Source organism: Drosophila grimshawi, unplaced genomic scaffold (genome assembly GCF_018153295.1).
Source record: "Drosophila grimshawi isolate 15287-2541.00 unplaced genomic scaffold, ASM1815329v1 contig_184, whole genome shotgun sequence".
NCBI classification, from domain to species: domain Eukaryota; kingdom Metazoa; phylum Arthropoda; class Insecta; order Diptera; family Drosophilidae; genus Drosophila; species Drosophila grimshawi.
In genome coordinates, this window is record NW_025062956.1 from 805,902 (window position 1) to 821,538 (window position 15,637).

Below are 15,637 nucleotides of genomic sequence, written 5' to 3' on the forward strand. Positions count from 1 at the left end.
AGTGGAAAACAGTGAAAAACAACAACAAAGACCAAATAGAAACTACCAGGATGAGGATGTCAATGAAAGCGACAAGCTTTGCTCAGCAGGTGGAATTCTGTTGGCATAGCAAGTAAGCAAAGTTACGAGCAAGCACACTCAGAAAGTCGCTCAAATATAGTTTGAGGCATGGCAGGAGAATGGAGGCTGCGGCTGATGCAGACACACAGAAGCGGTAGATATTTTGGCATAATATATGCCCCAGTCATGAAATGAGAGCTGCCTTCTGCTTTTGTCTTGTGTGTGTGTGGCAAGTGCTTGATCTGAATGTCAAACCATATCTCGAACTAGCCGTCGTCCAGAGGGTCAAGGTTTGATTCCCTGAAACTTCGCTGACTTTTGATGTCACTGGCTGCATGTCAAATGTTTGATTTGGCCGCTGATTGCTGTTGTCTACTCTAGCTTACCACACAGAAAATCGATTCACTTTGATATTTATTCGCTATTAAATTAATTTGTATTTCAATATGTAAAGGTTTTGGCAGAGATTTATTTTTAGGCAAATACCACTCAGCACTGTTTCTAAATGAAATATTTTAAATTCAATAAGATAATATTTACATAAATTTAATGTGAAATTGAACTTTCGTATTCGTGCAGGAAATCTTTCACGAACATGCCACACATTTGCGGATAATGCGCGAGCATTCGGAGCGTGTGGTGCTTTTGAAGTCGCAGGTGCCACAGCAGTTGCGTCAGAATCTAATGACCAATTTTAAGAATGGTAGCCGGCATGCACCGTACTTTATCCGTGGTGCACATGGGAGTGGCAAGAGTGCGCTGATTAGCACTCTGTATGGCCAGGTGGCAAGTTGGTTCACCTCGACGCGTGTGCATCGTGTGATACGCTTTGCGAAGGCCTCGCCGCGTTCCGCGTACAATTTGGAACTGTTGCGTGTGATTTGCCAACAGATTTCGATAATATTCAATATACCCGAGGGCTATTTGCCTAAGGATGCATCGTTCGATCCGCTTTACATCAGCAATTGGTTTCAGAATCTTTTGCGCCGAATCGAGGATATGAACAATGATGTTTTGTTTCTCTTCATCGATGATCTGCATCTGCTAAATCCGCTGGACTGCGATATTGTCGCTGCACTCTCCTGGCTGCCCACCTCACTGCCATGGAACGTGCAAATCATTTGCAGCTCCACAACACCCATGGAGCAGCTCAAGTTTACGCCCATGCAGCGGGACAGATTCAAGTCCACAGAGTATCAGTTTGTGTTGAGTCTGGAGGCAAATGCAACGCACTTGCAGCGACCATGCGCCGATAATGTAAGCTTCGAAGCCTACGTGGAGCAGCAATTCGATGAGCTGGAACAGCACTATGGTAGACAGGCAGTGGCCAGTTTGGCTGCGTACATCTCCTGCTCTGAGTATGGCCTGACCGAGACGGAGCTACTAGAGCTGCTTATGCCCACTGATGATCCGGAGTCGCAAATTGACACGCACAACGGACACTTCAGTTTCGCCAGCTTCAAGAAGATACACAAACAAATGGGTAAGTTCTGCCAATCCACTTTATATCTTCAGCTTACAACTGCCATTTTTAAGTGGTCACTGAAAAAGTCAATAAATGGCCATAGGCCAATGCGAAACAGTTTTGAGAAATTTCAGCTAAAGAAGTATTTAACATTGAAACACAATAATGTCACCAAATTAATGAATTACATCACTACGCAGATAATCGACTGCTGCTGCACGACAAAATTATGTCCGGCAAGGTGCTGATTCAGTGGCGCCACAACTACTGTGCAACGGTGGCCAACGCTCGCTATATGGATGTGGAACGCAAACGTTGTGTGCACATGGAGCTGGCTAATTTGTTCTTTCCGCAGGACGACGATGAGAGCACTCTGGAGAACGATTCGACCAGAAGTGATACAAAGTCTGTAATCAGTCTGAAGGAACGCGAACCGCACAAGGACAAGGAACGTGAAAAGGATAACGTTTCGGCTGGGCGTAAATCATCGTCGACGCACCACAACGATGACACGTCCACCTTCTACAATCCAATTGCCGCCGATGTGTCCTACAGTATGCGGCACGTTGAGGAGAGCTGGCATCATCTCATGCGATCCGATGACACGACTCGCTTCAAGCAAATCGCTGTTTGCAATTTTGATTTTCTACTCGCAGCGGTAAGTTGACAACAAGCCCCACCCCCCCCTTCCCCCACCCTTCCCCAGCAGCATCAATTTCAACGAGCAATTAGTTCGAGCTGAGGAAATTAGTTTAGCCACGAGATAAAATGACGTTGCCATCTTGTCGATTTGCGCGCGATTGAAAGGCGCACAAGCAACAAACAGCTAACAAAATTGGCCAATTGGCGCTGACAATGTGAGCAATGAACTTGTCTAATAAACTTAAGCTGGCCATAAAATTTGTGAAACCCACTCAACTATTCCAGCAATACAGAAAAGTTAAACGGCGAACTAGAAGCTAACATATTTTATTCATGCATCATAAATGTAGATAAGACTAAAATTGAAAGTTAGGGGAAATTTATTTTGGAATATTATAGATATCACATCGATTCCCAAATAGAAATATCTCTGTTGTTTAGCAACTTTTACTTAACGACGTTATCAATTTAATAAGCTTCCAATGCCGTTCGGCAGGGTTCGTTGAGGAAAAGTTACCCTCAACGATAATAAACATTTAACCTGGACCCCGAAACAACTAACAGGTTTTCAATAAACATAAAAAAGCTTAACAAAATCTTTACAGCGTAATAAATTTATTCTATTTAAGCTTAAATACTGTTTGGTTAAAGAAACTGTATAATATAAAACATCTCCGGGGCAGTCACCGCTTTTCCGAATACTTGGGAATTAAAGTCACAGCCCTTAATTTTGCACTACGGCTTAAACAATAGCGTGGCGTTTAATTTTTTAAAACGTCGTCATTCATTACGAAAGTTGTTTGTGCGAGTCGTATTGCAAAAGAGTGACAGCGGCAAATTGAGAGATGATTATTTAAGCAGCATTAATTTTGTCAAATCGAATTAGGTCAGCGAAAATTCGTAGTTTTTTAATGCAACATTTATCAGCGCTTGACAGATGAAAAATGCATTTCGCCATGAGCTTTATAAATGGCAAAGTTTGCAATTCATGCAAATATGCAAAAAGTGCAGTTAAGCGACGGTAAACAATGCAAACTGTGTGAAAATAGACAAAAAAAAAGGCAAAATCTATCAGGCTCATGCGAATTTGCGGCTATATGAAACATGGTTTTCATTAGAATGTTGCAGCTGTAACTAACATGCAAAAAAGGCATGTGGCACAACCTGCGGTATACTGCATATATACATGTGACCTGGATTTCAATTAAGCGAATGCATAAAAGTGCAGCAGCCACAACTCAAGCTTGATTAAATCAACATTTTCCAAGGCAACGACAACTAAAGGCCAACAACGTTTCTGGAAAAAATATAAATGTATTATATTTTTAGCTTTTACAGCCTTGACTTAAGTTGTCAGCTACCTTAATCTGAGCATGTGATCAGAATTCACAGCGTCTCAGGACTTTAGTTATAAGTTGGAAAAGTGTATATTTAAAAGTAATTGACTAATGGAAACATAAAAATAATTACAAGGTTTTCAAATATCAATTAAATTCGTTTTTAATTCGGTTCACCCACCAAAAACTGAAATATAAATTTTTAGAAACATTTATTGGGGAGTTTATGGGCTTAAATTTATTTATTTTCAGTCGACAAATTTAAAAAAACTTATCAAGCAGACATGTTTGGCCCAGCTGCACAATTTATGGGAGATGTTTATTTATTTTGCTCAAAAGACTTCACCTTGTTTGTTGTATATTATAATTCTCTTAGCAGAAACACATTTAAAAGCTTGTTAACTGTTGTCAAAATGGGTTTACAATATACATATTTATATTTAAATCTAATTGAGCATCTTAATTTAGACTAGTTTTTCTGTATAATTGTTATATCAATGTATCAATTTGTTACAATAAAGTATGTCCTTTTGTGAATTAAACGAATACTTTGAAAGTATTTTAAGGAATTTAAGGCGCTTATGTAACATTGCTACTACGCTGAGTATACTTAATTATTTGCTTTGTTTACCTACAGGTGCAAACGGTATCGATTAGCTACCTGCGCTGCCTAATCGAGCACGTTCGCTGCTTAATACTGGATCGTGACATTGAGCTCATCTATTATACGATACGCAAGTCAAGTGATGTCCTCACCCGGGATCCCATGCAGCTAGGCTCACAGCTAATCTCTTGGTTGCGTCCGATTGGGGAGCACGACGACGATGACAACTCGCTGCTGAGCATGACTGTCAGATCGGCGACTGCCTGGTGTGATGGCTATGCAGTGCCATTGCTGGTGCCTCTCACTGGCTGGCTGCCTGCCCCGCTGCCGTCGCAGATCCGCAATATGACAGTGTCGGGAACTGGGGTTATACGAGCCGTTTGTTTGGCACCATCGAGGCAGCATCTGATACTGGCCACTAACTCGGGCGATGTGCAGCAGTGGCACATCATGAGCAACTCGCTGGAGCACACATTTAAGGGTAAGCACTGACACACACACATATACACATTTAATGGTCTGCCATTAGGGGGCTAATCATGCGACTTGTGTGTGCCACATACAATTGCAGGTCACACTGCGGCAGTCACGTGCCTGTTGGTGGCGCCACAGCAGTCGCAGCTGCTGCTGACCGGTTCCGAAGATACTAGCGTGCTTGTGTGGCACGTGGCGCTGCGCGAGAGACGAGCGCACATTAAGTAAGTTCGCTCTTCCAGCTTCCCCCAACCCTATCGCATTGAATCTCTACTGGCACTAAGAGTGTGTATCTTTTGTTTCTCACTCCAAACAAAAAAAAAAAACAAAAATTCCAGCGCCCATACGGGTTCTATTACAGGCGTGGCGGCTGGCGTCAATAACACCCTGATCATTAGCAGCAGCGAGGATGCAACAATTGCCATTACGGACCTAGCCAGCGGCAAATTGGTGAGCAACTATATGGCAATGATGTGCAATTGAAATCGAATTAAAATAGCACTCAGCACTCAGCACTCTTTCAACCTTGCAATTTTTCACATATTTTCATTTTCCATTTTTTATTTTCATTTCATTCTGGGATTTATTTCATTTGCATTTCACTTTCAGACACACAATCACAAACGATGAGCAAAACGTAAGGCGAACAATGTATAAATATGAAACGTAAAATGCATTTTGCTGTTGCCTAATTGCAGTACCAGGCCACGAGCCATAACAAACCAACCGCATTCATTTACATAATTCCATCCGCCACTGCGAATATCAACGTGGGCATAATTTGTGTGTATGTGGGAAGTGGGCATCCATCAAAAACACCCTGCATCACTTTGACGAAAGGGGTTAATTATGTTTGCATATATAGCGAAAGTTGTGATAAGCTACAAATGATTATGGACACAGTTCTCACATTCATTAAAATCTGTTTGAGTTATAAGCTATTAACATTATTTTAATGTTTGTCCATTAATTCAAGCAAAGTGTACTTTTGCTTTCTATGCCAAGTGGTGTTGACTTTGCTGAATACGCTGTTAATAGTTTATTTGTAAATAGCCAAAATATAAATATGTTATTCGCTGGCTACAGCTGAAGTATTTTTTTTATTTCTTAAATACAGCGCTCGTTCAGTCAGCTGAGAAGTTAGAAATAAATATTTAAATAATTTTTCTCCTTATATAATCCCTTTAAGATTAGTATCTAGCATCAACTAGCACAACAGCTCGACACTTTGCACTTTTCTACGGTTAATGAGTTTTGAATCTACGCTGTAAACTTCCATTCGCACATGAGAGCACAATATTAATAGCTTACCCTAAAACAGTACAACTCTTAACTCTAGACATAGGAATATGTTTTAAATCACTCCAGAGTAGCAGCTAGTTGAGCAGCTAAGCTGTTACCTTTCTACTAGTTAAGCATGTTTGACAAATGAAGCGGGTGATGGCCGTGCAGAGGCAGAGGCAGAGGCAATTGCAAAGGCGCACACGCAACCCCAAAAACCTGCGGCCTATGCTCATACACCCATAAATCATTTTAAGCTTAAATTTTGCAGTCACAAACTCACATACACATCCGGCCAGACAAACACAGAGGCACGCACATTAAACAGTGATTAAATACAATGCAATGTTTGCATATAGAATGCGCCATACGGATGTCCTTGGGCGTCGTCGTCGTCGAGAATGTTTGTGGGTGCCAATGCCGCTGTTGACACACATCTAAATTAGATTTATTGCCATTTGGTGGGCGAAAAAGTCCCATTGGCATATTTTAAAGCCAATTTCGCTGACTACGCAGAATTGAACGCTTATAAAAGTCGAGCGTCAAGTGCAGCTTTTACATTTTGGCTTTGGCATGACTTGGCAGACAGTCAGCACACACACCATACACATACATACACATGCACATTCACGCAGGCACTCACGCGCACTCACAAGATATTACAGGCGCTTATTAAATTAATTACAATATTACGTATACGCCGTGTCACAGTCACACTGGCTGGCATTGCTTTCATGTTGTTCTTGTCGTCATCGGCGGAGCTTGTGACTTTTGAGAGTTTGAGGGAATTTATTAAAGTTATGGCATTTTTATATGACTCCCTCCCACTTTAAAAAAATCCTTTTATGGCTGGTGGTGAGTGGAGTAGAGGCGGGTGATGGAACCTGCTTTGCCAACATCGCATGCCGTACGGTAATTAACTTAATGCATACAAAATGTGGCACAAACAGGTACAAATAATACAGACGACAGGCGACCGCGTCACATGTGTCACGCAATTCTCTATTCCTAGTCCTCATACTCAGCCCTCTTGATTTTGGCCTTGCACCACCACACTCCCTTCGTCATTTAGTTAAATGTAGTTTTATCGAACCATAAAACTGTATTGCATTCACTCAGCTAAGTTTTCCTTTATTTGATTTACTCATCCAACCCCCCTTTAATTGCAGATACATCGCATTAGCTTCCATCGTGGCCCGGTGAGTGGAATTATAGTTGCTGGCGCCTGCGATGTCCTCATCTCGGCCAGCCATGACAAGAACATTTGCGTTTGGGATCTGGAAAACTATTCGCTCCTGAATACCATGCAAATGACGAGTCCTGTGCTACGCATCGATATTTCATGGAATTCGGTATGTACGAACGAGCATAAAAATGTGTTTTAGGTGCGGTTTATTTTATATTTATACTTTATGTGGATGATAACTTACATTCACTTATGAGTCTGTGGCACACAGTGAAACCATTTGTCTGGTCGATATACGTAACATACATGCCTCTCTAGGAAAACACCTATTGGGAAAATGCACAGGTGCCCATTAATATGCACATACACATAAAAAAGCCAAGCACTTCAAATTTAAAACAATGTACTTGACATAAGAAATTGCTCCATTTACTGAGAAGGGGCCAATTATTTTAGATTTAGGCTATAAATCCATATATACGTGGTATATGAAGTATTATGATCTGGCATTTTATATATTGAACTCCTTAAAAGGGCAAGCAACAACAATCTCACAAAACATAGTATTTATGATTACACATTTTAAAGAGAAACCTGCGTTAAAAGGGAAAGCTACTCTTCATTTTCAAGAGTACACTTAACTTAAGAACTAACTCGTGTACGATGAATATGCTCAATTACATACATTTTGTGTTTATAAAATCCATATGGAAAAAGCAATTTAAAGCTTCAACTCTTTAATGCCTTCAAGCGTTTCTTCCAAATCCAACTGTTCAATTGAAATAACAAAATGACAACAAATCTCTGCTGACGTGAATGTAAAAGAAAAATGGAAAAAGAAGGAAAATGCGCATTGGTTAAGAATTCTATGACAGCATCTCAATTGTCTAACGCAGATTTCAATGTTTTTCTACTTCTAAGTGTGCTCACAATTTTAAAGCTGTCGTTTGATAGATAAACTAAACAAAGAAGCCTTGCACAAAAAATAAGATGCAAAAGATACAATATACAAATATACTTAAAGCGACAGCAGATAAAGTAGAAATTTGTGACAACGCTCAAAGTTGAAGAGAAGGTTGGAGAAATATAGGGGCGGGGGGAGTAGGGCGGTGGAGGGTTGATTGTAATAAGTGATTTTGGCTTAGAAGATCCGCATTACGAGGCAAATCCTTTGTTGTCAATCAGCTTGACAAAAAGCCGTAGTTACACAGGCGCTCTCTCGCTCTAGAACATTGCGTGGTGGTTGTGTGCTTGTGTACGTTTGAGCTCTATGTGTGTCCCTATCAATATATATTGCGTACTTAGCAGCAATTTGGCACACAAAACAATATCAACGCATGGCAGACCAAGTGGTTTTATCAATGGCAACTATGTTATTGGAGCTAGGCGCTTCCAGAAGGGAGCCTTTCAGCTAGGAGCCGTGTGACAATTGATGTGTGTGTGTGCCAAGTGCTTGCTGAGTCTCTCTAGTTTGCCTCCAGTACCATTCTATCTATTGCTATAAATCGAAAGTAGACAGTGGAGTGTCGTCTTTGTGTCGCTTAATGTCGCCTGTCGAGGCACACAGACGAACAATATAAATAACAAAATAAGCTAAAAGTTAAGCCTATTGAAGCACACCGAAGTTTATATGCCCTTTCACCAAATCAGATTATCAAAACAAATTATTAAGTTTTATTATCTTGCTTTTGCTGTAGATATTTTAATAAGCGTTTGAAAGTTATAACATTTAAAAAGTCAGAACTAAGAATTTTGTGTTTTCTACGTTAAAATCAAACCGTTTTAAATAATACACACTTTAATAATAATATTTAATAAAAGAGTACGCAGCTCCAAAAAAGCAAACCCTATATGAAAAAATTCATATTTTTGAAATTTCGACTTGTGCAGAATATGAACTTAATAGGTCTGCACACCTCCTATCTATTTATCTTTCTCTATCTCTATCTTTCTCTCACACTCACTTATTTACACGTTCCGTGTTATAATGTTAATATCCTCCCCAAAGGGCATATTAACGACAAGATCAACTCGAAGCTACAAGACACACTTGGTCGAGGACAACAATTGAAGTCTCAGATACATTGATAATGTGCGACTGTCTACTACTGCCTGCTACGGCTTCTACTCCTGTGGAACGTGTTGGACACATCTGATTATAGGACACTGACACGAGAGACTGACTTCAAAAGCCTCGTCTGAGCCTGTCCTGCCTCCTAACTGAAATGGCAAGCCACTGTTCTCAGTTCAACGCCGGCTCGTCTTTCTGGCAATTAAAAACTCATTTCTCGCATTTCGGGCGCTGACAGCGCGCGCCCAAATACAAAGTATAACCAAATTTTGCTTATCACATTAGGCAAAAAGTGCCTAACATTTAACAAATTGCCTATAAGCATGTAGCCAAATTGCTGCCGATAAGAAGTATATAAGGAGGACTTTCGCTATTACAACACATGATGGCCCCAAGCCGCAATTTCGCGAGCTCTACACAACATTTTTGAGGCTCAAATTGAAATGTAATTTTTGTGGCACTCACAAAAACACACACACAAACGCAAACGTACAAAGGTATAGATATTTCAAATATGTACTGTTGCCTAGCCAGCCACTTGAGAGACTCGCGCTTTGCTCCTTGTCATTCTTCAGCTTGCGGACAGCCATGTAGCAAATGGCAAACGGAAATCAACTTTCTTACACTTTAGCTTACATCCTGATGGCTCTGTGGCATGCTAAATTCCCTCATGCTCGATACCAGCTTCGCCAAAGAGCTGCCAGTTTGTGCACATTCTGCCCTATCGTCTGGCCAGACATTTCCCTGAAAATTGAAATGTTGTAATAAGCCAAATAGCCCCAACCCCGTCCCATCCTTGCCAATTGCTACGACTTCTGATGGTTGTTGTTGTTTAACTTGGTGTTAGTGTTGTTGGCATTTTTCAATTTACCGGCTGGATTGCAGCCCAGCCCTTTTACGGGAACACGGTGAAAAATCTGTTAATATTTAATAGAATATGAGGACAGCTCAACTAGCTTAAATAAATTTTCGATCCCGATTTCGCTCTGGCACAAGGCAATAACAAAACTATAGAAAGCAATAAACTACTAAAACATAACTTCTTCATGACTATGTGTGTATAAATCAAATCGTTTTTTAATCTATTTATGAATATATTATGAATCGTTTTTTAATCTATTTATGAATATATTATGAATAATATATAATATTTACTAGTGTCAGCTAAAGTGTTGGACTCTGTGCTGCATATCTAAGGCTAAACATGAAAGAAAGATGATACTTTTGTATGACCCCAAATAAAATTAATTTCCATATCTCTGTACAATATATAAATATCACAAGAATATATATACATATATTTATGACTTGAGTCTTTTATTAATTATTATCATTAATATTAGTCTTAATGACATCATTATAAGATTAAAACAAACCTTGTTCTATGACAATTTTTGGAGATCACCTAATTAATTAGTCCACTGAATATCCCCTTAAATTAAAAACATTTTCTTACGACCATTTTTTTAATTTCTGAAGAAATCTGGAATTATTCTCTTTCGGCTGATTACAAATGAATATACCTTAAAGCCATAAAATAATAAATTAGCCTAATTAACTTTTGCTCAGTGTACCATTGGAAAACGCACTGTGAAATGCAATTTATTAATGTTTAATTGAACAGACTGAAAGTGCGTACCGTAGAGGAAGTGGGCGTGAAACCGGAATATAGTTGGCCTTTTGCTTCCATCAAATGGCAGGGAATGCATTCAAATTTTATTTAAATTGTCAATTACATTATTGCATTTAATGTACATTGTATGCACTTTTGCAGGTATTCCTGCTGGCGCTCTGCGAGGATAATGCGCTCTATGTGCGAACATTGGCCACCGGCAAGGAGCTGCACACTCTCAAGGGACACAAGTCGCGGGTGAGTAGCGAGTAGAAAAGACATCGGGGTGTGGAGAGGATCTCAGTTGTTATCCGTATGTATATGCACTTGCAGATACGTACCATCTCCATTGGCAAGGACAGTCAGCGCTGTGTGGTCGGCTGCGAAGATACACGGGCTCTCATCTATGACATGCACTCCGGTAAACTGGTGCGCTCGATGCCCCCGAATCCGGGACCCGTTACGGCCGTTTATGCCATGGAGAATGATGATTTTCTTATAACGGTGGGCGGAAATAAGATAACATTCTACTCGTTTCGTAACGAGGAGCTGTATGTGAATCCCTATTCGAAGCATCCGCGACGCAAGCGGAGTCTCAAGCGGCATACTCAAGCGCAACGTTCCCCATCCACAACGCTGCCGCCGATCACTTGCTTTGATCTGTCGCGTGATTCACAGCAGCTGGCGATTGCCTCTGGGCGCAATGTGCACATGATGCGCATCAATACGCCGGAGTACCAGAGCACCCTGGAGGGGCACAGTTGTGTCGTCAATTGTTTGAAGTTTGCGCCGAATGGCGAGTTTCTTGCCACCGGTGGGGAGGATCGTGTAGTGCAGGTATGGAACTTGGCTCTGGGTGAGATAAATCATACGTTTAAGGGACATACAGCGCCGGTGATGCAACTGGTGGTACTCATGGATTCGTTGCGCGTCATCTCTACGGATCGCGAATCCAATATGCTCGTGTGGATGGCCGACTCGGGCAATGTGCTGCAAACCATTCAAGGTCCCTACAAGAGTCTCGCTGCTACCAATAACATGCGCTTTGCCATCTCCACCAATGGCGACAATACGCTCAAGATTTGGTCCCTAACGCAGGAGGATGAAAAGTATTCCGTCTCGCATTCGGATGAGATTACCTGCTTTGAGATCAGCGCGGACAGCATGCATATTATAACGGGTTCCCGGGATATGTCACTCAAGGTCTGGCAATCGATGGGCGGCAAACTGAGCCAGGTACTTGTCGGTCATAGTGATGCTGTCACCTGTGTCACCGTCTCCGTGACCAATAAAACGCAAGTCATTTCGGGCTCAAAGGACATGAATTTAATTATTTGGGATCTGCTCACCGGCGAGGAAGTGCACACACTTGCTGGCCATTTGGGCGCAGTGATTGGCGTTCAAGTGGCAGCAGATGGTGAGTAGCTACAAATTTTTGTATGTTCTATTAAAAAAAACTATAAAAGTCGGAGCAAACTAAATTTTGAAGCAAAATGAAGGACCTGGGCCTGCCATAACAAATAGCTTAAATTTGAGTGTGCAAAACTTTATAAACGGGAATTTGGAAGCTAGAATTATATATTTATCATTTACTATTTTTTTTTAGTAACAATTCAAAAATCGATTTTAAAATGTTTTAAAACTTTTTGTATGCTATGTTATTTTGCATTTTTAGACAGTATCGATTTTATTTTAGTGCTAAAAGTGCTAAAGCGTATTAAATTAATAAATAAATAACCAAAGTTTGATTGCTCTCATTTGACAGGCTCCACCGCTGTTTCTGGCAGCGATGACAAGACGTTGATTGTATGGGAAACGAAGCGTGGATTGGCGCTGACCTCTCTGCAGATGCATGTGCCTTTCACGCACTTTGATATCAGCCTGGAAGTGTCGCGTGTGCTCGTCCAGCTGGTGGACAGCTACAATTTGCCCGTAATCTGTTTGCATAATACGCCGGCGCAGTATGTCAAGCTGCCCACTTATTCTGGCCCCAGCAAGGATGTGGAAGGTGAGACGACTGGAGCTTATCACTAATCTAGCAACTTCAATTGGTCCACTTTTCCGATCTCGGTTAGATTTGCGTCCACAGGGACCAAAGCGGCAGATGAAGCGGCTGCTCAAGAAGGAGGTCTCATTGGACACTTACACCTGGCAGAAGAAATATGGACATTTGACGTCCTCGGTGATGATGGCCCAGGTCGATGAGCGCTTGAAGCGACGTTTTAGCGTCTCAGCCAGCATGGAGGAGATTTCGAAGATTGCTGAAACCAAAACGGGCAGCTCACAGGCCAATCTGGGACCGGAGCAGGCGGCTCTGGCTCAATCCCAGCACTTTGATCAACTGGAGGCGTTGTGGAACAAGCGTTCGCCACCTCGGCGACGTCACAATGCGGTAAGTTGGCTGTCACGCCCACATACTCTCCATTATCAATATTAGTCCTAGCGGCAGCAAAAGATGAAGAAGAATACACAAATTTGATCTTTTAGTAGATGCTTTACTCATCATTTCGTATAAGTTTTTTTTCTTTCTATTTTTCTATATATTCTGTTGATTATGTTATGTGTTTCACATCAACTTTGGCTTTGTCTCTGTTTTGCTCACTTGCAACTTACAACTTGTAACTTGAAACAGGGTCTGTCGCGACAGACGTCGCTGGTGGAGGACCGATTGGAGTCCTCCGATGACGATGAGTATCAGGATGAGCGTGCAGGTATGTTATCAGCATCCTACGATCACATCCACATGCTCGCTCGCTTGCCAGGCATCCGTAGCCTGCACGATGCATGGAAGACGAGTAGCTTGCGTGTCTCCCGCACCAGAACCAAATTCTATGTCAGCACACCCCCGCACAACAATAACAACAACAACAACAACAGCAACAATGACAGATATGACAACACTAACAATAACAATAAAACCAGTGCCACCAAATCGACCTGCCAACTAGGCCAAGAGGCGCCTGATCTTGTGCGTGATCTGCTCCAGGCGGACCGTTCTCCGGTCAGACTGCGTCAATTTTTTCATTGGCCCGGCTTTAAGCCGCAGCTGTGGCGGAATCGACGCCAGCGCAATTGTCAATCCCTTTTACCGCATTTTCGCGTCAATCTACCAGATCGAGTGCGGGCCACGCCCATTGTTGTGGTGGAGAACTATGACTGTCGGCAGGTGCAGCGTCTGCGCACCGATCTCGTCCTGCATCCACAATGCAATCAGGCCACACTGGGCACCATGGTTGAGGAATTGCCCAGTTCCAGTCTCAGTTCCAAGAGCCGGCGGAACTCCTGTGGTTTCTGGCGACGTCGCTGGCCCCTGTTTCGCGGCAAGTCTGAGAAAAAAGTGCGTGCGACGCCCACCGAACCACCCACCGTCAATTGCAATGACTGTGTGACGCTATGACAAATCTCTGAATCCCTATTCCTCTTGTAAGCCCTTCGTACCGCTACACAGCACTCTTTGGCAACACTTTCTACACTGCACAACCTTACTTTTGTTCTCTAAGCACATTTTTTTTTTTGTACACAATTCCTTCTGCAATGCGTAGTTATTAGTTATTATTTTCGAATAAAGTATGCAAATTGTATGTGTGTGTGTAGTTATTCATAATTACTAGAAAATGTGAGGTAAGTTATATGTGTTTCTCTTTAACCGATGTTCAAAATTGCGTTAAATGGCGCGACAAATATAATTATTTTCACATGAGCTCCATAAATTGTAATCAATTAAATTTCTGCATGATTAATTCGATACAAAATCAGTAAAAAAATAAAGAGTAAACGAATATTATTTGCTAGCTTCTAAGCGTCGCAACGATTTAATACATTTAATAGCGTCACTTAAATGAATTAAAGGCACTCGATAAATTTCGTTGCACTTGCAATTCATGAATGTGTGTGAATCAATATATCAATTTGCAAAACTGCAAAAATTGATGCAAATGGAGTGTCGAGGTAAGCGCTGCCTTTCAGCTCTTCAGTTTTATTCTCAACTTTTTTTTTAGGCATGTTTTGCTCCACACCACCCACCTCCACATCCACACACCTGGCAAAAAAAAAGAAACGCAAGAAAATAAATCAAGAAACGGTTGAACCATTTTTGTATCATATGTAAATGTTACTTTGCTATGCTTACTTATATCGACCTATTTAAGTAAAAACTCATCTTCGATTCAAATCAAAAGTTTTATCTGGTTACTTTCCTCTTGCTATTGCTCTGTCTTTCTCTCACTCACTCACTCTTTCGATGTGTATATATTATGTACTAAATATATATATAAATTTGAAAATTTGTTGAAGTTTTGTTAAATTTGGTTGCTGTTGCAACGCAAGATGTTGCTTATTTTCTCAATCTTATTGTGTGTGTTTGTGCGTGCGTGTGTGTGTGCCTTGGCAATAGCAACAGTTGCCAATATGAAATGAAACTCAATTTTTTCGTTTCCAAACAACGTCAACTGCCAACCACGAATCACTACCAAACAACTACTAGCAACCACCACCAGTATGAAAACCAGTTCCCGCAGCTCACTGCAGCATGCCCCACAACAACAGCAACAGTAACAACAACAAAAATAACCACAACAACAGCTCAGCATCGCCTGCAATAATAAATAATAAAATCAACAAATGTACAATTTAGCACTTGGCCGAAACTACGATTTAATACAAAAGTTTTGCATTTGCCATTCCCAACATTTAAGCCTCAAAAGTAACTTTGAAAATAATAGACTCCCAAATGATATTCTCATACTTTTCGGTTGGCATGCAAGTTTCATTTTGAAATTTCTCAGCACGTTCAACAAATTAATCTAATTGTCAGTGAAAATGGAATTAGATTAGAGAGCACTTGCCAAGTAAAAAAAAAACAACGACATAAATAAATATTAGACTTGCTAAAAATTTTCAATGACG

General features: G+C 41.1%; 1 protein-coding gene across 5 annotated transcripts in view; it reads left to right on the forward strand.

The window, feature by feature from the left end:
- The window catches only part of LOC6560627, a 39,619-nt gene that overhangs the window by 22,551 nt on the left and 1,431 nt on the right, over positions 1–15,637 (forward strand). For 2 of the 5 annotated variants that reach the window (XM_032734395.1, XM_032734394.1), the window contains exons 7-17: positions 640–1,543; positions 1,726–2,183; positions 4,142–4,589; positions 4,680–4,806; positions 4,921–5,032; positions 7,033–7,215; positions 10,895–10,990; positions 11,066–12,149; positions 12,498–12,740; positions 12,808–13,124; positions 13,365–14,313. In XM_032734395.1, coding sequence (XP_032590286.1) covers positions 640–1,543; positions 1,726–2,183; positions 4,142–4,589; positions 4,680–4,806; positions 4,921–5,032; positions 7,033–7,215; positions 10,895–10,990; positions 11,066–12,149; positions 12,498–12,740; positions 12,808–13,124; positions 13,365–14,129 — 4,737 coding nt within the window. In that variant the 3' untranslated portion in view covers positions 14,130–14,313. Of the gene's footprint in view, positions 1–639; positions 1,544–1,725; positions 2,184–4,141; positions 4,590–4,679; positions 4,807–4,920; positions 5,033–7,032; positions 7,216–10,894; positions 10,991–11,065; positions 12,150–12,497; positions 12,741–12,807; positions 13,125–13,364; positions 14,314–15,215; positions 15,623–15,637 lie in introns of those variants that run through there. The other 3 variants (XM_032734398.2, XM_043214751.1, XM_043214750.1) reach the window with 2 other exon arrangements.